This window comes from Stylophora pistillata, chromosome 3 (assembly GCF_964205215.1).
Source record: "Stylophora pistillata chromosome 3, jaStyPist1.2, whole genome shotgun sequence".
NCBI lineage: Eukaryota > Metazoa > Cnidaria > Anthozoa > Scleractinia > Pocilloporidae > Stylophora > Stylophora pistillata.
This window is the reverse complement of record NC_142521.1, coordinates 4406484-4429733: the sequence shown is the minus strand read 5'-3', so window position 1 is coordinate 4429733 and position 23250 is coordinate 4406484. Positions and strand designations below refer to the sequence as shown.

Sequence of the window (23250 nt, the reverse complement as noted above, 5' to 3'; positions counted from 1 at the left end):
GTGGGGAGGGAGGGGGAGGTACTATAAAAACATTGACTGCCAGTGAGAGGCATTATTATAAGACTTCAGAGCCTTCAAGGAGGCAAACCACTGCTACAGAAAATTTTCTTCTCCTCGTTTTATAATCAGTTTAATGTGTTATTTAATAGCACACGTTTCTTTACAAAAATATAATCTCAAATATTAAACTCATTACAACGGCGCCTTATCGCTGCTCAAATGAACCCGTGTTGAGTCCCGTGAAACTGCAATTCTTACAGTATTATGGTATGAAGAAGTCTGTCTTGGTTCATAAAATAACTTAGATAGTACGAGCGCTTTGACTGGTCAAAAACCTATCGTTTATTGCATCGGTAAACCCGTAGAAAATAAAATATTGTTTTTAATTTATTTCCCTGAAAGCAGTAAACCACACTTTCTATCGGTTTACCAGCGCAATAACCCACTTGAGAAGTTGGGAGGAATGGAGAAAAGTTTGTAAACCACTTCCCTCTGCCTTGTGATCTACAAACTTATCAAGTGTTCTCCTCTCATCCCGCGAGGGCTTTTACGCCGGTGAACAGATCGAAAATGCTTCAATAAAAAAATGCTTAATTAGCAACAAAACGAACATTTGAGACTAAGTTAAACCAAAAGGGTGGGAATTGGATTAAAATTGATGTATAACTACCATTTGTTATTATTCTTGTTCCAATTCATCTAATTAGGAAAGTTTAAATTGGAAAATAACAAGCCGTTAAAAAGACAGACAGGAACTGAGGTCAATCGTTTTGATACTGTTATTATTTACGTTTCATATCCGTACAAGCAACAAACTCTATTGTATTTACAAGGAAAATACGATATAAATAAACTACCAAAACATTTTAATTCTCTACAGCTGTATTCGGTGAGGTTTCCTCGCCTATTGAATCAATTGTTTCCTCGTTTTCCTTGTCGTATGATTGGATTTTAGTCCTCTGTGTATGTCTACATAAAGCGTCCATAACATCATCCGCGCGATCCTCTAAATCATCGTTGTTCATACTGTTCGCCATAATCTCTCGGAGATATTTCTCGTCATCGAATTTTGAGTTAGGAAACTCTCTTTTTAATCTTTCACGTTCCTGATGTGAGGAATATAAAGTTTCATGGACGACTCAGAAAGCGAAATAACCACTTCCTTCTAAAGTTTCCCTTTCGACAGGGGAAGCTGTGAGCGCGGAGCGAGGCTCCCAAGTTTCCAAGTCCCCCTCTCCCCACCCCCGATCAAGAGCTGTGTTTAATTGTTTTCCTTCGAGTTCAACTCTTAGATAACACTTTTGCAAGTGGGGGGGGGGGGGGTGTCTTAAAATTTGGGTTCTATCTAAAATTTATGATCAAATATTGAAGGGACAATGTCTCGGTTAGGCAGGAACAGATATGCCCACCACTCTTGTGATTATTTTGGTACCGTCTACCATTTTCATTATCCTTTGCAAATAGCCTGCGAAACAAGCCCTGGGGGAGGGGAGGGGGGATTGGGGCGAGCGGAACATTCCGCTCCCCCCAATCCCCCTCCTTTCCCCCAGGGCTTGGTTCGCAGGCTATCTGCAAACAGAGACTAGTACCTAACACAGGAAAGGAAAAAAATTAATATTGGGTAACCGAAATCTTCCAGGAAGAAACACTGGACAAGAAGTGCTGGTTGAATAGCAGCGACTAACATTAAAAGTCGGTTATACAGAACTGCCTAGAGTCAAACACTAAACTTAGCATGAACTAAATTTTCTAATTCTAGTTTATCTAATATAAAGTACGATACACGACTCGTTTCTAATTGAAAATTAGTGGCTTTTACAAATTGTGTATTACCTGAGGTGCCTGTAAGTTGCAGAAATCTTGTAGTTGTCTTTTAAATCCGTAATTTGGGTTGGCTATAGATCGTGCACATTTAATGGCTTCAAGAGCCTCTCTCCAATCAAGCTGAGTCACAACCATGATATACGCTGCTACAAGTGATGTTGAACGAGACACTCCCGCCATACTTGAGAAAAAAAAAAAAACAACAACAGACAAGGGATGAAAATAAACTAGGAAAAAAAATTCAGATGAACATGCCACATGTCTGAAGAATCTACAGCTATAGTTTACGACTACAAGCAACTTGGATAGCACAACTCTTTTATGCAGTCAAACCCTCTATACGAGACCACTCAGAAAATCAAGTCTTCAACAACAGCCCCCTCCCTACTTGGGCAACGTTTGATAATCCCGGCAGAGATAGTCTCCTTGTCAGCCCTTGTTTATGAGTGGATCAGAAATTGCCCGCCACTGTCTCAACCAATCAAATACAAAACATATACCAATCGCTTCTTGGTCACCCGTGTTTTCCCGCGCTTCAGACGGTTTTTTTTTTTTTTTTTTTTTTCATTCTGAGTTCTCATTGGCTCCATGTGATATTTCCTTTCTTCTGATTGGCTGTTGTGATTACTCTGGTTGTAGTTTTACGACACTCACTCGAGAGGCGCGCACATGATCGAACGTCCCTCAAAGTCAGTTACTAACGTACCTCACTCGTTTTGTTTTGCAAACACTTTTCTTAAAAAAAAAAAAAAAATCAATATTTGGTTTCTTTCTCAATAATACGTCATCATTTATTTTGGTTTTCTAAGATTAATATATATGCTTCGAAAATCATGTTAATAATAACAGTAATAATGATACAAAGCCATTTAAGGCTTAACATCTTAAGCTTTAAATTCTCTGTCGTTCAAGTTGCCATCTTAGATATGTTCGAATATTCATTTGACATTCTCAAAGCAACTTCCTTAGTAAATTGTATACGTTGCATTTTCATTATGGAACTGTGGAAATCATTAGTCGTCTTACCAATGAACTAAGCATACTCCATCGTTTAACCTGAAATTAAAATTGAAATTTGTTTACAAATAATTACAACTAACAACGCAGCTCACAGATTTATAATGTACATCATATTTTTTATTTTTACTTCAGAATTATGTATGCAAATTTGCCTGAGCTGAAGGAAAATAAAATAAAACGGGTTTAAAATCAGTTTAACCCAAATTCATTTTAATCCAACAACAACACATCCACACACCCACTAATAAGTGATGGTGATACGTGATCCGGAGGCTATGTTGGCACTTATAATTATATTTTACAAGAAGCAGTCAGCCAGCACTACTGTTGACAGAAAAGGTTCCTATAAAAATCATTTACCTGCAGTTGTGAATAAAATCGATGCTCTCCTTGAAGTAAACTGATCTGAAAGTTTGCAAAAGATTGTGCAAGTGTTGTTATTCCAAACACTAATCTGGCAACCACCATCTATGGTTGCACTTTATTGACAATTAAGCCTAAAATGTATTTTTGCTGCACATCTCAGAAATAAAAGTATACGCCTTCATGATAACACCTCGTGCAATTGTAAAGAGCTCTGATGACATTATTAAATAAGCATAACTCTAAATTTAGTTCTGCAACAACTGCATATACTCAAAGTCAAGATTAACCCACGGATCATCACAATCATTCATTTGACATACATCTGTACCATTGCCTGCGCATTTAAACTTGAATTATTTTTCATAGTATCTTTTTCCACAACCATCGCTTGAAGCAGTTTTTTTCATATATCTTATTAACCAAGCGCGAGGGTCGTACTGGGAGAATATCGGCCTGAGGTCTTGACAGTACGGACTGAGCGCAGCGAGGTCTGTACAAAAAAGACCGAGGGCCGATATTCTTCCAGTACGGTCCCGAGCAAGCTTGGTTATTAAGAGATTTATTATACGACTGAAGTTCAAAGGGACACAAGTGCGGTATCATTTGGGACCATTCGGGGCAGTGCCCGGTCCAATACTTAGAGAATATTGGACCGGCAGTAGAGCATTTTGATTGGTTGATTTTAGTTATTGGCCCTCTGACAGCCCGAGTCGTGTAATAATTACAATTATTGGACGATGTAACCTACATTTCTTGATCAGGAGAATCAGCGGCGTGAAAATACTTGTAAATTAGATTCTGAAAGAGTAAAAAAAATAAGCTTAAAGTGCACCTAAACCCCAAAATGTTTTTCACTTAACGAAACAAGCGTATTTTTTGGAGTATTTCTGTGCAAAAATTTGTTTATTTGCTCAAATCTTCAATTTTCTGTGCCCAGTCAAAATACGGAAAATCGGCCGCCATTTTCCCCTACGACGGAGTTTAAAGAGGAATGGCCCTAGCGGATAATGTGACGTCAAATCGAGAACACGAAAGTCTGCATTTCACACATTTTCACTTGTTTGGGAAGGTTGTAGTCGATATTGTCCGAAAATATGCCGACTAAGTGTGTTGTAGAAGGATGTAGCAACGTGCCAAATTTGCAAGAGGGTATCGTGCTTCATACATTCCTCATACAACACACCTAGTCGGCATATTTCAGACAATATCGACGACAACCTTCCCAAACAAGTGAAAATGTGTGAAATGCAGACTTTCGTGTTCTCGATTTGACGTCACATTACCCGCTACAGCCATTCCTCTTTAAACTCGGTCGTGGGGCAAGATGACGGTCGATTTTCTGTATTTTGACTGGGCACAGAAAATTAAATATTTGAGCAAATTGAAAATTTTTTGCACAGAAATACTCTGAAAACTAAGCTTATTTCGTTAAGCAAAAAAAAAAATTGGGGGTTTAGGTGCACTTTAATCTAGGGCTCTCAAATCCATTGCGAGTCTCAATGTGTTCAACCTAGATGTATCTACAACTCTTAGGCTCTTTTAGGGAGGCTGCATAATGCATCAAAACATGAAACTACTCTGTTGAAAACTGAGTGATATTTTAGAAACTAAAAAACTTGGTGTGCAGCCTGGAGTGAAGTTAAAAATTCCTTTCACAGGCTCTTTAGAACATCATTAAAAGTTAAATAGCCCTATGCCATTTATTTTGTTTAGGTTGGGAGGTTTTTTTTTTTTTTTTAGATTATGCTATGCAATCCAATCTTAGATATAATCACACTATCACTTAACAGCACTCAAGCCTTGTAGAATTAACTCAAAATGCATTTGTTCGAAAAGTTAAAAACAAATGCGAGTCAGTGAAATGAATGTATATTTTTACATCAAAGTAAAATACCTCATCTTGTGCTTGTGTACTATCATGAATGGACAGAACATGCGTTATTTTATTCTTTGCTAACTGTTCCTTGTCTTTGGCATCTGAAAGAATACATTAGAATACATTACAATACAGTCAGTTGTTAGGTCCATTGGGTAATTTTGGTTTTATCAACTGACTTGATAATGTAAATTGGCCACTGTAGAGAGTTCCAAAGCTGACATTTTGAGCGTTAGCCCTTTGGCTATATCAACTCAGTTGATAAAACCACAGTTACCTTGTTATTCTCCTCCACCAACACAGCACCACTGCAGTTTCTTTAGTAACTTACCCCCTTTTATTTTTTAGGTCAATTGATGGTGCACTGGGGTGGTGGGTTTGAGTCCCAGACAGGACCATCATTCTGATTTCTGATAAAGAACTAAAAATAATCTGCTGTCTTTTTGTTGACATCTGCAAATGATCAAAACTCATAGATGAAAGCAATAACCCATGAGCCCTGTCTGTAGCATCTTGACTGAAAATTAGTTGGTGGGGGATGTTAAAAAATCCATTCAAACATTTTATACAAAGAGTAAGGCACAGAGCTGCAAGTATTGTGGTTTGGCCTTGCTTCAATGGTAGGTTCTTGATATAAGATAGAGTAACATTGCATCTTGCCCTCAAGAAAAATCACCAACGACCACTGACAATAAGAAGAATTGGATGGATCATGGTGGAAGAGAGGGGGCTGGGGGGGAAATGGAGCATGTAAGGTATGAGGTTGAACTGTCAAGCAGGGCTAGAAAGATTTTAAGCTAATAATATTTCAGATTTTATTAAAGTACCAACCCAGGTTTCTCTAAATAATAGCTATATAATCAAAAAGATATTTTAAGTAAACTAAATATAAAAATTAAATGATCTCTAGAGAGGGTAAACATGAAATAGCTTTTAGAGTCTGTAATTCTCTTTTCAAAATAACTGCAGTTTTTAATAACAATGTTAGATCACAAGGACATGTATGCTGCAGGGACCATCAACAAAAAGTGTGCATACCTGAACTTATACCCAAAATTTACATCAACCCATGAAGTAGTTAGAATTCAAAATACCTATATAAGATAATGAATTAAAAAATAATTAACTAGTAAATAAAATAATTGAAGTCATACCTCTGATATTGCCTAAATAAAGTCCAGGAAGGACCTGTTTGAGACAAAATGAAGTTAACTCCTTTCATTCCCAGAAGTGATGAATATGTAACTTCTCCCTATAATATCCATACATTATCCACCAATCAGGTAGTGAGAATACTCAAACTTATCCGGTAGAATTTGTTATCTTGATCTAACACCAAATTCTCATCACTAATTTACAAGGAAATGCGTAGCAAACAGAGAAGAGAATTTATATTAGATGTTAGGAGTTTTAGGGTTAAATTCAAAGGGGGAACTGTGCAAGTAGCCATGAAATTTTTTACAGAGCAAGTATAATGCATGAACATAAACAGTCCATGTATTATTTTCACAAGTACATATGAAAGTGAAGATTATAGGCTAGGTAAATTAGATTTACTTTTACATGTTTAAGTGCCAAACGCTTTGTGTGTGTGCGTGTGTATCTGCAAGGGGTTAAGAGTCCATTAAAGGGCTTTTGAAAAAAATTTGCATCCCAATACCATCTAAGCATCAATAGTATGTGATTTTTTGCCAAAGTTGGCTGTATGCTACAGGATTTTCTCATGATCTTTAACAAATTCTAATCAGTCTGTCAATAGATGGTTCCCAGCTATACTGAACTGCAAAGGGTTGGTGGATATATGTAACTAGCTAGGTTATGTATGCAGCTACAGGTTTATGTAAAATAAACAACAAACACACACACCAAAAAATCAAGATATCAAGGTTGAGAAAAGGACAATCACATTACTTTTGGAGGGCATATAGTTTTGTCAGTTAGAAAAGCGAGTGAGTTCGGTTAAGGAGAAACTACAAAGTCAACAACACAACATGGTCAGTCCAAAAGCACATGGTTTAATGAAAAGCGGGGGGTCCGAGCCCCCCTGAAACTACCTTAGACTTCAGTCCATGACGTTACAAAAACGACAATGAGGTTCTAATTACAATGTGTCTGAAGCCTTATCTTATAGTGTAAAAAACGTGCAAACTGTCACTTTGTCTAGCTTCAAGAATCAAGTGCTAAATCTGACTTTCTACTAGTTTGTTTACGGTACAAGTTATTAGCGATTTATTCTTGAGTCAATTAGTTTTCTAATTTGTTCAATTTCCTGGTGGGAGGGTAACCTGCTAGGTGAAGCTGACTCAGGGAAACTAGCTCACAGTCTTAAGGATACTACAAGGGACACAAATAAACTATGTGCCTGACAAAAATCATGTGATTGTTTTTATATTATCAATACACAAGGCTAAATCATACAAATTCATTGATGAAAATCAGAATCAGGGTGGCAAATGCCATTTACAGCTTGCACTTTGATGTTTGGCCTGTGAAAAGGAGTCTTTTAGAGAGGGCAATTTGTCATTTGGCCAGATGTAGTGGTAACAGTAGGTAATAACATAATTTTTTTTATCTACATTATTACAGTGGAGTAGACAGTAGACATCTGCATTGGATCACAAGCTGCACTTTCCATCAATATTTTGGTAAGTTGCAACATCCACAACTGTAGTTGATAAATATATATTTCTCTCTTCGAACCATTTATTATTCGTTTTATGCTTTTAAAAAATTGTCTCCTCTCTTAATTTTCAACATTTTTTCGGCCCTGATCTTGTCTCACCACTAAGGGTATACATGTATTCTGTGTTGACTTCATTTTAAAGCAGAAAAATAAAAAGCAACTCTCGACACCAAATTCCTAATCGCGTATCTCGAACGTTCACGTATACACCAGCGCGCCTTGCCGGCTAGCCAGCTTTCCCTAACTAGCTAGCCTCCCTTGGCGAGTTTACCTCCCCAAGCGAACTAGCCTCCCCTTGCGAGCTAACCTTCCCTACTGAGCTTGCCTCCCCATGGCTGTGAGCTAGCTTTCCTGAGTCAGCGTCACCTAGTGAGCTTGCCTCCCGCTAGCAATTTGAACAAATTGAAAGACTAATTGACTCAAGAATAAATCGGTAATCACTTGTACCAACCTCTTGCTCGTAAATGATATATTGGAGATTCATCTAAGCGACACTAAACCCAGTCATGCAACATACATCCGTTACTTAAGACCCGATCTGCTTATTTGATGAATTTAAGTACTCAGAGCTGAAATCATGACTGTTTGCATTAATTAGAAACATCACATCCAGTCTTTGAAAGACAAGTGTATCAAGGATTCTAAAATGCAATTAAATCAAACATTTTTAAACTACTTTGTTGACTACCCAATCTATATTAGAAGCTAAGAACACAGATCCATGCAGCGATCGACAGCTTTCTGGAATAAATTCCGCAATCCATCCATACCAAAGGTTCGGAAGATGTTATCCTTCGATTTGTTGCTGCTAGACACAAGAATATTACAAAAAAGAAACTAACACAAATTTTTTACCTTGTTCATTCCATTCCCCATGTTTTGACGTTAAATTGGGGTCGGAGCAACGATGCTGCTGCTTTTTTTTTTCTTTAAAAAATTACAAGTACTGTGTGGTTCACATTAGTTTGATGTGAAAGAAGCTGATTTCCGCCAGAAGTTTTGTTGACGCCAGTCCCACTCGTGCACTGTGTTACAAACAGCTAGACGCCTGACGGAAACTTGCACTTTTATACGTCCGACTTTCATATTCCTTTTTAACTCTTCTTTTCTTTTTAGGGGAAACCAGAGTGAGAATTGACTTCAAATCCTCTCTGTCTCGTTTTTCTATTGTGCTAAAAAAAAAAAAGATAAAAAAGAAGAAAAGAAAACCTAGCATTGATGAAATAAGAAAGATGGCTTCCTTTTTTAGTTCTTTCATCGCACGCAGAAGAAAAAAAATTGTTAATCATCGTAAGACCCTTCCGGTTCCAGTCGCGCTATCCCATAGGAAAGCATAATAAGGCTGACGTGTGTAAGGCCGAACGGGTTGTGCGGCTTTGTTGCAAAAAAAAAAAAAAAAAGAAAAAAAAAGAAAAGAAACATTGTTCGCTGTAATGGGAAAAAATGAGATTTTCTTGTTCTGACTCGAAATAATAAAGAAAAGGTTTTTGTCCTAGAATCCGCATTTTTGTGGTTTTCCCGCACGTGCCAGTCACCCGCTACGAACTTTACGAATTTTTCAAAACTTAGTGGTCATATTATAAAAAATGAGTTGGGTCGGGCCGGACGGAAAAACATTTGAAAATATTCGAAACAATTGATCCTCTTGATTCTTACCGAAGCGTAATATTGTTGCTGTATAATAAATCCTTCATTGATCAAGCTTGCTCGGTTAAGATAGCTGGATATTGGCCTTGTCGTCTTTTTTTTTTTTTTTTTTGAGTTTTAAATGACCTCGAATTCGTCTCGGTCCCAAACAAAGCAAGAAAAGAACCCAGCCAATATCTAGCCATCTTGACCTCACGCTTGGTGAATAACGCATATCTACTGCACGATTCACCAGGTGGAGATTTATCCAATAGACACTACCTTTGGAACAGCGATTTTCCTGACAATTTCAAGATCGTTTCCGTTTCAATAAGTAAGTACATATTTATCATATAGGACCCGAACGGCGCTCGCGCGCGCAGGAAACCGAAAATTATATCACTGTTTGTGACGTATATGATTAACAACCGACAATTTACACTCGAACAAGAAAAAGTAAGTTGAGTATTTAGATGGCAAAACAACAACTTTTACTTCTTTTTTTCTTCTTAATGTACTCTTTGAGCGTTTTCGGCTTGAACTTCGTGAAGATTGGTGGAATATTCTGCAACGAAGACAACTCGAAAGAACTCTTAGCTTTTAATCTTGGAGTGGAGTACGTCAACAACGATACAACATTGCTTCCGAACACTGATCTCGTTCCTTTGATCAATGAAACTGATTGGAGTAACAGTTTTTCCAATGTGGATGCAACCTACTGGCAGATTCAGAGTGGCGCTGTTGCAATTGTCGGACCAATTACTTCGTCTACAGTTAAAGTCACCCAGCCACTATGCGCCGGTTTTCACATTCCGCAATTAGCTCCCTATGCAACGGATCCTACTTTCGACTTCTCTCCCAACTCATATGGATATCTGTTACGCATGAGCAGTAGTGATGCAATTGAAAATCGTGCTATGGTCGATTTTGTGTCGCATTTCAGGTGGACAAACTTAGCATTGTTAACATCCCGCAATGATTTTGGACTTAACGGTTTAGTCGTATTCAAGGATATTGCTTCCCACAAGGGATGGACGTTTCTAGCCGTGGAAAGTTTCCAAGAGTTTAGTAACGCGTCGAAGGTAAACGCCACTAAACAACTTTTACACATTAGAAGCCGAGGTGCTCGGATCGTTGTAGTAAACTGCATGGCCAGCAATCTTCGTGCAATCCTGCTGCAAGCCAGTGATCTTGGAATGATTGATGGTTGGGTATGGCTTGTCACAAATGGAGCATTTGCCTTTGATGGACTTTATGACAATGAGCAACCCATACCGAGGTATCTTCAAGGTATTGTGGGCATCAGAAATTCGTTCGGTGCAAGTGCAGAATACGAAAAGTTTAAACGTATGTGGGAAGGAAAAGGATACGATAAAGCACCTCTTGAAAGAGATTCTACTGTGGGACACGTCTTTGACTCAGTTATGGTTCTGGCTAAAGCAATCCACAACATGTTAGAAGATGGTCGGAATGTAACAAGCTCAAAGGGCTTAAAGTTTGGTGCAGACAAAGGCGAGGAACCCTCATTCAGCGAAATTGGAGCCACTCTTTTAGATTACATCACAAAGGTCAACACTTCTGGTGTCATCGATCGCAAGGTGTTTGGCACTAACCGCTCTCCCTTCGAAGCGAAATTTGACATCGTCAATTTGCGCTCGTATGGTTTCGAGACAGTTGGTCGATGGGACTCAATTAACGGGCTGGCCATGGACAAGAAAAAGGAGATAATATGGTCGTCTGGCAAAACGACTGCTCCTTTGGACACCCCTGTATCTTTGGAAAATCGAACCATAACAGTTGTCACCATTGTGGAAAAACCTTTTATCGAGCGAACTTCGTCAACAGGAAAACCCTCATTCCAAGGCTATTGCATTGACTTACTGGAAGAACTTAAAAAAGTTTTAAAATTCTCCTACGAAATAAACTTGGTGCCAGACAATAACTACGGCTCGCAGGACGCCATTTCTAAAGAATGGAATGGAATGGTTAAGGAACTCATCGAAGGAAGAGCTGACATAGCTGTGGCTCCGTTTACAGTTAGCTCAGAGAGACAAAAAGTCATCGATTTTACCCAGCCTTACATGGATCTAGGACTGACAGCTCTCGTTAAATCTGTCAATGACGAGGTGAAGTATTATACGTTTTTCAAACCTTTTCACCTCCATTTGTGGTTGGTGATACTCGCTGCCACATGTGCGATTGGCGTTCTAATTTGGCTCTTTAGTACTTTTAGTCCCTATGGATTTTATGGCAGATGCCTCAGCATAGCCAATCGTAAAATACCAAAGGAATACGAGAAGCGAAAACACACTCTTCGCCTAACCAACGCAATATGGTCATCTGTGATGTACTATGTTGGCAAAAGCTCAGACAGTTTGCATCCAGTTTCGGCTTCTGGAAGGATTACTGTCACAGTTTGGTGGTTTGCAATTGGGATCCTTCTCTCAGCGTATACAGCTAATCTAGCCGCGTTTCTCACAATAAAAAGGTTTAGTTCCCCATTAAGCAGCATGGAAGACCTTGCTGGCCAGGAATTAATTTTTTATGGTACCGTTAAGAACAGCCAGCCACAGGCGTTCTTTGAGGCATCTCCCATTCCCACATTTGTGACTATGTGGCAGTTTATGAAGTACCACCATACCCTCGTCGCCGACAGTGATAAAGGAATCAGTAGGGTAAAAGGAAGTAACTTCGCCTTCATCTGGGACTCTATCATCTTGGAGCATGTAGTGCATTCTACTGAGCCTTGTGGGTCTCTAACAACCATCGGTAAGCTGTTTGGCAAGATAGGTTACGGCATTGGTTTGCCAAAGGGCTCTCAATACACAAAGCAGTTAAGTCAAGTAATCTTACGACTGCGCCAGGAAGGCTTCATGGACAGGCTAGAACAAAAGTGGCTGCATACTCACGAGGACTGCATCATGGCTCAAAAACACATCGACATTGATAGCGGCACACAATTGGGATTGAATGACATGGCGGGAGTCTTCATAATTCTTGGAGTTGGTGTTGTAGTAAGTCTTGTTGTCCTTGCCCTTGAATGGGTCTTGGCATCGCATTTTACAAAAGACAAAAATGACCCACACGCACCTAACACGCTGTGGGAAGCACTAAAGACACGAAGGCGTAGTACACTAGAGGACTTGAAGCATCGAGATGATGTTCCTAGAATTCCATGGTCTACTGGCGGCCAAATGAGCATCAGAATGAGGCAGATCGGATCATTTATGGCGGGATTTTCCCTTGGGCGCAAGAGAGGTGAAGTGATTCCAGAGATATTGGAGGTCAGATCGGTAGAGGACAAATCTGAAAGTGAAGAAAGCTGTAATGAAGGTTCTATAATTCAAGAAGTGTAAGAAATAGTTGACTTCCAACCATTACGACTTGCTGTGAGAAGATCGGGAAATATATAATATATATTTTTCATTAAAATTCAATATCGCATATTCGCATTTTGGACATTTCTCGTATTTGAAGGTCGGTGACAGGATCCGTAAGGTTAGGTTTGTCCTTTTCTTTATAAATGTGATTTTCTATTAATTTTTTCTCACGGAGGATTTGAACTATTGTGGTTCCCTTTACACCTTGTGCTTTCACTGTCAAATATATGTTTTTTTACTGATTCAAGAGGACCAGAGATTCGCCAGACAATTGGAAGAGATAAGCGACAAACGCCTTCTATTTCTTTTCCAACTTCTTATACATCAATCATTAAAAAAAAGTGATTAAACTACACCAGATCAATATCATCTGGAACGTGTTATCTTGATTTCAGTTATAGTGCCTCACCGTGGCCTTTAACCAATGACGGTGTAACAGCTAAAAAGAAGAATTTCAGGTCATATCAAAAGCGATTTAAAAGCCTCGGTTAATTATCACAAGCCAACTCAGAAAAAGATGCCTTTATTTCCCAAAATGTTGACCATTAATAAAACCGCTCCTGCCCTGTAAAACTCAAATAAGTGTATGTTTGAAGTGTACACATAGAACACCTTGGTGAAAAATCATAACTGGTTTTTAAAAGAAAATTAAATTGCCAACTTGCGAGACTTAACTACAAACAAATTTTTCCTATCTCAGGGGCTTACACGCTGAAACTAGCCAGTTTTAATTTTCGCTGAACTTAGCATCGAAGTAGCGAAGCTGCAGAGTACTGAAAAGGTTATCGTTATCGTTTGAAGCGGCTTCTCTAAAGCAGCTGCAATAAGTGCAATAGATTTAAGTCTGATGTACCTTTGAAGCCATAGAAATATAGAAAAATAATCACTGTCTACTTTGCAGCGATGAATGAGACAAGCAGTGTCACAAACAAAAGATTATATCTAGAAGGCGGCGACTCGATTATCTTTTAACATTTTGCGTCAGTTGGGTATAGAATCTATTGGTAGAGAACCTCTGCATGGTATTTTAAATTAGGAAAGAGTTATTAGATTATGCTGACCCAAAGCAATTATCGGAAACATTAAACTGCTGATCGATGCTGAGTCGATTGGATAATTACAGTCGCCACGTCGACTGATGGAATAAACAAAAAAAACAACGGAACTGCCTCAGGCCAACTACTGAAATACAATCCTTGCACTGATGGGATCACTTGTTCGACAAACAAAATAATACGAGTTTCCAGCGAGATGAAGTGTCAATCCCACACGCAATATCAATCTTATTTCTACAATGCGGTTCATTGTAGCTGATTTATTGACACAGAAGTTGTCTAAATTGGAGATCCCGGTAAATGTGATTGGCTTCTCGCCTGACACGGCGACGAATCGAGGACTTTTTTTTTAAATGTGCGTCAAATGACGCAGCTGCGAAGATAAGGTAGCCTCTAAGTGACACTTTCCGCTTTGGAGGAGCATTATGCTCAGACGACAGTGAAAAATGGAAATACAACCATATCGTGTATTATCTTTTTAGACTATTTTGCGCATGATCATTTTATAATCCGAATCTGAAATTGCAACAAAGGGTTTGAGTATGGCAAGCTCTAAGCAAAATATGTCCCCTCGGGCTAGCAAACAGATAGATCATAGTTCGAATCCTTCTCACTTTTCCGCTATATTTGATCGTTTCTGTAATATGAGATTTAATATGGAACTTTGCGATGTGATATTGAAAGTAGGGAATGTAACGTTCGCTGCTCACCGCTTGATTCTCGCAGGTAACTCGCTGTACTTGCGAAATATCTTTGCTTCGGAAAATTCTGGAACGCAACAACAAGAAATTGCTTTGCCAAGCAATTTTCGTGAAGAAACTGTGAGACTGATTTTAGATTATTTCTACTCTGGCAACCTGGCTATTAACACAGATGACTGCGAAGAACTCCTTTCATTGGCTTCTCTTTTACAGGTTTGACGTAGTTTTGCTTATACTTGAAGTTTAAATTTCAGCCATCTTTTGTCATTGGACACAATATGATTTACCCATGAAAATATTTTATAGTGAAAAAGGTTTTAAACTTTAAGTATAACTTAGCATATTATATTTGTAACAGGAACAAGTTACCATCAGACAAAATGACTTTATTAGTGGTGTGGTGTGAATTTTTTTGTGCTGTCTCTGAAAGAGCAATATTTCTTGCAATGTAATATTTTAGAATGAATACATTGCTGCCCTTTTTCTTGAAGTTTCATGTTTTATTTGTTCCGGCAGACTCGATGTCGGCGTATTTCAACTAATGTGAATTTCTGAATCAGATTTAATTGAAGTTTGGTATTACTTTTGATCAGCATAATATTAAACAAAGCAATTTTGGATCTGTTGAGGCGACAATATCAGAAGTATTGCCGGCTGCCTCGTTCGAATTTTCGTTGAATAATCGTAATTAAACCTGGTGTAATTCGATAACAAATAAAAGTCAGTTACGAATTTGGATCACAAAGGGAAAGAGTTCGGTTCCAACTTGTTCCTTTAGAAAACAGTGATCACGAAAGAGACGACTAAAAAAACACTCACGTTAGAATCGGTTGTAATTTTCTGGTTTCGGTTTATCGGCAACATGAAAGGAATGGTTGCCATTGGTAACCCAGAAGCGAAGGCAGAAATGAAACCAGAGACGAATTGATTTTAACGCCTTGATTTGCAGCTTAGAGTCAAAATTATTGACGCGATTACAATTCTTGACGTCAATCGTCAATCGTCCTGCTTCAAGACTTTGCTTGTCTAAATTGTTCATTCAACAAGAGCAGGTGAAGAACAAGATGGAAGGCGGCAGTTTTAATGGACATTTGTCTACTGTCAGTTTTCTTCCGTTTCATACCAATATCGGTTCTTTTATTCAGATCTCTTTTATTTCAGTAAGAAGTCAACGAAATCGTAAACCAAAATATTTTATAATATGTGTTGATCTCAAACGCGCTTTGAATGCGAGGAGAATCACTGCGAAGTTGGAACAAGCTCGGATAGAACCTATTCCACCAAGCCTGAAACATGTTGATTTTCCTGAAAAAGGAAAAAGCAATAGATCGTTTTCACTCACGTGACCAAAACCCTGACAACTGTTGCTACGCCGTCATATTTGTGTACAGATATCGCATGCAAATTTACTGCGTCCTTTGAAAGAAGATGGTTTTGTGCTTGATTGTCGGCTGTGGAAATAGAAGTGGAAGGAATAAAGGATTAGATTTTGCCAAAGTACCTTCGATAATTGAAAATCAAGGAAATGAAGCCAGAGAATTGTCAGCAGAAAGAAGATCGCGCTAGATTTCTGCTATTTGCAGAGACGATCTCACCGATACCATTTTGGAAAACGACCGCGTGTGTGAGAAACACTTTGTTTCTGGAAGGCCGTAAAATCATGGGATAAATTTAACATTGATTGGGTCCCAACTCTAAATTTTGGACATAACAAGGAGACTGGCCGCACGGATCGAGAACAAGCGGCAAAAAGAAGTAAGAGGGCGAGGGAACGCGAATTGGTGAAGAAGCCGGCGTTTGCAAAAAGGGTGAAAGTACTAGAGTCTGAGAGGGAGGAGAAGTTTTTCAAATTTAGCGAATCGGGGCAGCAAAGTTTAGATTTAAACTTCGAAGGTAGCGAAGCAGAAAGTCTAGATAAGCCCACAGAGAAAGGCACACAAACTGACTCAAAAATGTTTGTTTACGTCGGCACGCAATCGGAAGAGTTTGGGTGCAAGCAAGTTTTCCATTTATCTTCCTCCACGCTTCTACGTAAAATAAAACGTTTGCAATATGCGAGCATGATTCAGCTAGCCCGGCCTTACAACCTAGGCAATGAGCGAATAAAATTGTCCCCTCCTTTTCTGCTATAATCCAGATAGGGATCAAAGAGTCATTCATTCTCTGCGAATGTCTCACCTTGGCTAACATAACAAATTTGTTTGCGATTATGTGGCCTTTTACGCTGGTTATAAATCCCGAAACCATCTGATTGTTGGCTTCCAGGCTTCGGAAAGCCTTAAACTGTTGTTGCGTGTAGAAGCTTGTCTCCAAAACCAGATAGAAAAGGAGATCTGTAGATTCAACTGGAGGCAAGCAGTCTGGTTGAAAATTCTTACTCTAAATAAGGACAGGATGGATCCCAATCTCCGAAAATTTTTTCCAAATAACGCTGCCTTACTTGTGGTTCTAGCTTCTTGGCGTACACAGAAAGAGGAGGATGGATAATGATATCAGTATTGGCACTTAATTTTGCTTCCGTTGCTGTAGTATTCATTTTTACAGGCAGAAATTGTTGATGTGCTTATTGTTTGCATATATAATATTACCCTGGGTTGTACACAAATATGGCGACCGGAAAGATGTGACGTTACGTGAAAACGATCTATTCGGCATTTCTAATCATGATATCGAGGCCAGTGCGTACATGTGTCTACCGAGTGTCCTGAAAACCAAAATTAGAGTTATCGCACCGTCCAATCAAAACCGAGGTAACGATTTTCGAGAGGCTAATGGGAACTCAGATATAGGTCAGCGGCGCAGGCGCGGGAAAAAAGGGGGGGGGGAGAGAGAATAATTAATTAGTCACTAGTAAATAGTAGTTGATTGAGAAAGTCACGCGTGTCATTTTTTATTTTATTGTTATTTTTTTTACCGATCACAGAACTTTGGAATCAGCGAGAATAGGTTGGATCACTTCGAAATAGTTTTGACACGAGTGTGAAAATTTCTGTCCGGGAAACTTGGGCCGTTATTCAAATTAAGGAATATATTTCTTAAAGTTAAACCAATCTTGGTTTGATTTTACACTCTTCCGCTCTTGAAGCCATTGTTTTTCACTATCAGTTTACTTTTGCTCTTGGATACCTGTATCTTTCATAAATTACCTTTACCTTTAATAAATTGATTAATACAGCCAATTCTCATGAGATCAAAATGTCACATTTATTTTTTTGTAGATACGAGAAATTGTTGATGAGCTTCAGGAATTTGTCATTTCAAACCTCCACGCATCCAACTGTCTGCGGTTTCAAAGTTTAGCCCATAAACTTAAACTTACAAATTTCAAAGCTAAAATTGACCGTTTTGTTGACTGGAATTTCAAGAGCCTGCTGAAAGAGCCTGACTTTTTGGCGATGTCCGCTGAACACCTCATCGAAGTTATTGGAAGCGAAAATATACGAGTTAAACGCGAGGAGACTGTGTATGAGGCAGTTTACAGGTGGTTCAAACAGGACCCAAATGGAAGGTAAGCTGTTTTGTAAAAGAATAGCAATAACATCGGGTTGGGGCACATTTAGAAACCTGTCATGCGAACTTGTAGTTAGAACGCGTAGGGGGATCATGAAAATTAATTGGTCTTGGAGCAACTAACACTTCAAAGAGCAAAACGATGGCTTACACAACTGAACGCTGAGATATAAAGACGACTGAATGTAATTGAGAGCTAAGCTATGGAAAATTGAAAATCTCCTCATCAATGTTGTAAAAATCACCTTAACGACTCAATAAATTTTTACAGGATAAAAGCTTCGAAATACTCATTGTCGTTGAGCAGAGGAAAAGCCACTATGCACTGCACATTATAGTCGTCTAGAAAAGTATTTGGGATTAATACGACACCCCCCCCCCACCTTTTTGAAACTCTTTCTCCATTTTTATCAAACATTTTCAAACCCCGTCCAGGCGTGTAAAGTAGTCATACTAGGCCTAATTTAGCCAAAGGCAAAGCGCACTTTTAAATTTCAGCGCTTCTTGGTCTTCTTGAGCTTCAGACTTCTCCTCTCTGAGAAATGTTGAATCAATGAAAGTGCGTAGTCCCCAGGCACCCTCTCTACATCAGCTAATTTTTGGTTGCTTGTTTGGTTTGTTTAACTTCTTGTGATCCACCCAGTTTGCACTACCTTGCATACTCACCTTAGAACTGGTCATTATTATCTATCGCCTTGAGAAGGGGTGGGTGGGGAAAGGGGGACGGAGGTCGGCGGTCGGAGGAATTTGATTCCCCCCTCCCTCCTCCCTTAAGGCTCTATAATACTGTTTTGATCCTCCCTTCTTGGCGGCCAATTGGCAGTCAATTCTTTATATAGTCCTCCCTTTATATTCTGTTGGCGACGATTGATTTCCCCCTCCGTTCCCCCCCTGAAAACCATATGATCTCCTAAAAAAATTCTTCGCTCCCCCCTTCCCCAGGCGATTAATTATTACTGGTCCCTTAAAATATGCGTAACAACAAAACAAATTTTTTGTGACAGAGCAAGCAAGGCAGAAAGAGTGTTCTCAGAGATCCATTTTGAGCAGATCCCATCAAAATACCTCACCAAAGAAGTCGTTCCAAACCTTTGTGAAAAATACAATGTTTGTGTCGATCGAGTGAGGGAAGCTTTAGACCAACAAGCTGCATCTAGGAACAACACACAAACATCGAAATCAGATTTTGCAAGGAAGCCCCAAGATGTGATCTATGTCATTAGCTGTAGAACAAACCTCGTGGAGCGATTCGATTCGGTGACTTGCGCATGCGTACGCTGTCTTGAGATGACAGGACCGGCGGGAAGTATGGAGAGTCTGAGTGAAAACCGCTGCGCAGTTGTCGTGGGACAGGAGCTTTATTGCTTGTCCAGTGGCAAAGTCGACAAATTTAATTTGTTGGAGCTTTGTTGGACTGAAGTGGGTGAAGGTGAGATTGAGTGTTCTGAACTGAAACTCTGAAGTTTCTCTACAATAGTTCAAAGAGTTTTCTGGTTAAAAATGCCTTGCCTTGCCTTGTGTAAAATCTGCTGTTGTGACGGGTAACTATAAAACAGGTAAACATTCCATTAGATTAACGCATGATTGGTGAGGCGGTTTATCACCCTGCTTGAAGTAGGATCGTAATTTGCTATTTTGAGTCTTGTTGTTTTCTGTGGCAAGTACACTACCCTATTGCCTCTCAGCCAAATTACCCGGATAGCTACCAGCAGTAAGTTCCTTGAGACAGGTGCACTTCTTTTGTTCTGCTTTGTTCAGGTAAATTTAGTGAAATGTTGTTTCTTCTCAGTGTTAGAATTATGTCTTTGACATCAACACATTATGTTACAGGTGTTGATGTTCATGACTCGGGTGTTTGTGCAGGGAAAGATTGTATTTTTGTGGTGGGTGGAAGGCAGAGAGGAGAATCAGCCTGTGAATTCAATGTGGAAACACAGGAGTGGACAGATCTTCCAAATATGAATTACAGCAGGCGATGTCCAGGTATTTCCCATTTGTTTTATCACAAGAAAAGTCACTTTACTCTTACATAGCTTCTGCATCTCCAGTAGTTAAAAATCACTAGAGAATACCATAAGGGAAACAGGAAAAAATGCAGGGGGGGGGGGGGGGGCAAGCTTGCGATGGACTGGCTTCCATACTATGGGAGTGCAGTAATGCAGCTATTACTAAAACCGCGGGCCGGAAACTTCCACATATGTAAGTTGATTACATTTGAAAGGGAATAAATGAAGTACATCTTTTGCTTTTATTCACAGGTCTGACATTTTTGTCTGGTAAACTGTACGTGATTGGTGGACACAGCCCAGATGGGGCCTTAGCCTCCATCGAACGCTTTGACACAAAACAAGAAAAGTGGACCACTTTGAAGTCGATGAACTTTCCGCGTTTTCTTTTGGGAGCATGCGCAATAAATGGGCTGGTATATGCAGTGGGGGGCAGGAACAACGAACGGAGCCTGGACACAATAGAAGTGTTCGACCCAAAGGCAAAGAACTGGACCATTCTAAATGAAAAAATGAAAGACTCAAGGAATGATTTTGGACTTGTATCACGAGATAATGAGATCTTCTGCATCGGTGGACGTGGCGTAAAATCAATTGAATGTTTTGATGTGGTAACTAAGCAGTGGAAAAATATTGGCTCAACGGGAGAGAATAACTTTAGCATAAGTTGTGTTTTTTATCTGCCATTTTAGGAAACAGTCCTGGGGACAAGTATAAGCCATTAACTGAATATTTTTAATATGACACCTTAAAAGAGAACACGTCGACACATTTCCAAAACAGAGACTGTAAAGTTTCGAAAAAAAATGTTCCGCTAACTGAATCCAATCCAAACTTTCAAAAGTTTGGCCATTTGAAGTGGCCAAACTTTTGAAAGAAACGAATATCTGAAAGATTCTAGTCAGAAGGCAGATCTTCCCTTTTGATCAGGGAACAAGGTAATTATTAAACATATCAAAAGGCAGAACTTACGCTAGCCAGAGGAAGTCTCTACAAAAATGTTTCTTTTCATTTTAATTTTCTCTCCTTTTTTTTCATTTAATTCGTATTGTAAATGATAATTGTTTCCATCACTGGCAATTACTGAGATGATTACGGATATACCTAAAATGATTTAAAATATGTTCTAGCTCTCCGAAAGCTCCGATCTATTGGGTTTTAGTTAAGTAGCGCCCGTTCTATAAGTGGCTACTTTGTCACTCATTTAGTTAAATTGGAACCCAAAACTGAGGAGAGAAACGTTAAACAGTGTTACATCCAAAAGTAGACAGTATTATTAGTGTATGGTTATTCATGATAACAAACTGTAATTCTGAACCTTTAGTTAGACATGGCTTACGCGGTATATTGAAATGATTCAAACGAGTGCAAAACTGGCATTGTGACAAAAATACCCTGCGAGAGGTTTGCCGACGGTCTGGACCTGATAATGCCTAATTATCGCTGCTAAACCCGAAGAACCCATGCCGGCTTGCGTTAATCAAGGCCCTACACTTTCGCGCTGGCAAAGAAATGTTCCTGCCGAAGGCTCAAGGACCTTCTCGGAGGCAAGAGATCATAAACTATTCATAATCTCCTGTCGCAGGCTATGACAAGAGGGCTTTAGCCTTAAAGTTGATGGGAAAAGGAATGTTTCGATTTGCAATGCAAATTAAATTGCATTCCTCAAACTCTAAAACTACACCCTGCTTGCTGCTGTGGTGTTAATTAGCAATCACTGTAAAGCCCGCGCTTATAAATCCTTTTAGTATAATTTCAGAGCTGAGCAAAGAGTTTCCGGCAATCTGATTGGTCGAGCGGTTCCTTATACGACGCTATATAAACCGTTCCACGCGGTTTATATAAAATGTTAAAATAAAATATTCGATAAATGTTACTAAAATGTTATGATTTTAGAAATTTCTCTGTTGTTCAGTTCTGAAATTATACTAAAACAATTATTCGCCTCAGGTTCGGTGAATATTGTTGAATAATCCCCGAGACGAAGTCGAGGGGATAATTCGACGATATTGACCTCGCCTTCGGCGAATAATTGTTAAATAACCAACGGCTTGAGAAACTACAAAGCTGGTAAAAAGCGTAAAATCCAGAAAAACTAACAACAAAAACGACAACGGAAAAAAGAAAAACGTAAAAATTACAGAGCAACACCAAAGGAAAAAAAAAATTAAAAAACATTTCAACAATGACAAAAAAAAGAAATTCGATACTTAAAATATAAACGAAACGAAGGCTAAGGCGGCATTAACAGAAGTGACCATGAGGTTTGCTTCGATATTCATCCCCCTTTAATATGGGGCCACTTTCACAGGGAATTAGGACCCCCTGCGGATTAAGACTTATTATAGTTCACCACTAAATTTTCTTCGGTTCTTATTGGTTTAAATCGATCACGTGACGCGATAGTGTTCATCCTTGGAGAGACACTATCAGTCCATAGTGCCCGCCCGCGGAAAATACCCGGATGGATAGTGCCCGTCCGCGGAAAATAGCTGGATTGATGGTACTCATCCGTGAAAAGTTTTGAATAGTTTGACGGCCGCGAAGTTAGGCAGATCGGAAAAACAGTGACTTTTCAATTCTGACAGGTAAAACGTATTATTTAGCCAATGTACGGTTGCGAATTATTGACATTTGTGACAAGCTGTAGGCGCGGAAGAAATGAAAACAATAAAAACAATAAAAACAATAGAGTGTTTATGTCTCGGAATTATCGGTCTGATAGTTGCCCCTTGGAAATTTGATGTTCCTAAAACTAGCATATTTGTTTTAAGAACATCAAATTTTCGCGGGGCAACTATCAGCCGATAGTTCCTCGACAGAAACACTCTATTGTTTAGATAGGGACTTCAAGATACAGGAACGCGGACGTCGCGAAAGAGAACCGGAAGTAAAATAACACCTGAGAGCTTCATTGCGGATGACCAAAAGTCAGATGTGCTGCGTTGTTGCTGGCGACGGACGTCGCTAGACGGCTTTTCGCGTCGCCGATAAAACGTGAGTAAATTGGTGGTCTTTTTGGTTTCTACAGACCTTTTAATTAACAGTACCTGTGTTATTTTGGATGTTTAAGAATCTTCTTTTTTATTTTTTATCTAAAAAGTCGGTTGCTGAGTCATAATCATAAACAGCAGTGTAAATATAACACTGTAGTGTCAGTACAACCTAGACCAAAATATGCTAAAATGGCTCAAATCTCGTTA

The 23250-nt window shown here is 39.1% G+C and overlaps 3 protein-coding genes across 3 annotated transcripts; 2 read left to right on the top strand and 1 right to left on the bottom strand.

Moving 5' to 3' along the window:
* Positions 1-114: 114 nt before the first annotated feature.
* On the bottom strand, positions 115-8777 carry LOC111340003 (dual specificity protein phosphatase 22). The gene is made up of 8 exons (XM_022946765.2): positions 8625-8777; positions 6241-6274; positions 5105-5187; positions 3959-4008; positions 3205-3249; positions 2851-2880; positions 1834-2005; positions 115-1106 (listed from the first exon to the last, which is right to left on the bottom strand). The coding sequence occupies exons 1-8, from the start codon at positions 8643-8645 to the stop codon at positions 867-869; spliced, it is 675 nt and encodes a 224-aa protein (XP_022802500.1). The 5' UTR covers positions 8646-8777; the 3' UTR covers positions 115-866.
* Positions 8778-9548: 771 nt separating this feature from the next.
* Positions 9549-13128, top strand: LOC111339982 (glutamate receptor ionotropic, kainate 2-like). Its single transcript, XM_022946748.2, has one exon. It carries the CDS (start codon positions 9869-9871, stop codon positions 12749-12751), a length of 2883 nt encoding a protein of 960 aa, XP_022802483.2. The 5' UTR covers positions 9549-9868; the 3' UTR covers positions 12752-13128.
* An 895-nt stretch (positions 13129-14023) lies between these two features.
* On the top strand, positions 14024-22249 carry LOC111339993 (kelch-like protein 24). Its single transcript, XM_022946755.2, has 5 exons — positions 14024-14744; positions 17750-18039; positions 19046-19470; positions 19872-20024; positions 20300-22249. The coding sequence occupies exons 1-5, from the start codon at positions 14373-14375 to the stop codon at positions 20737-20739; spliced, it is 1680 nt and encodes a 559-aa protein (XP_022802490.1). The 5' UTR covers positions 14024-14372; the 3' UTR covers positions 20740-22249.
* The last annotated feature ends 1001 nt before the right edge of the window (positions 22250-23250 follow it).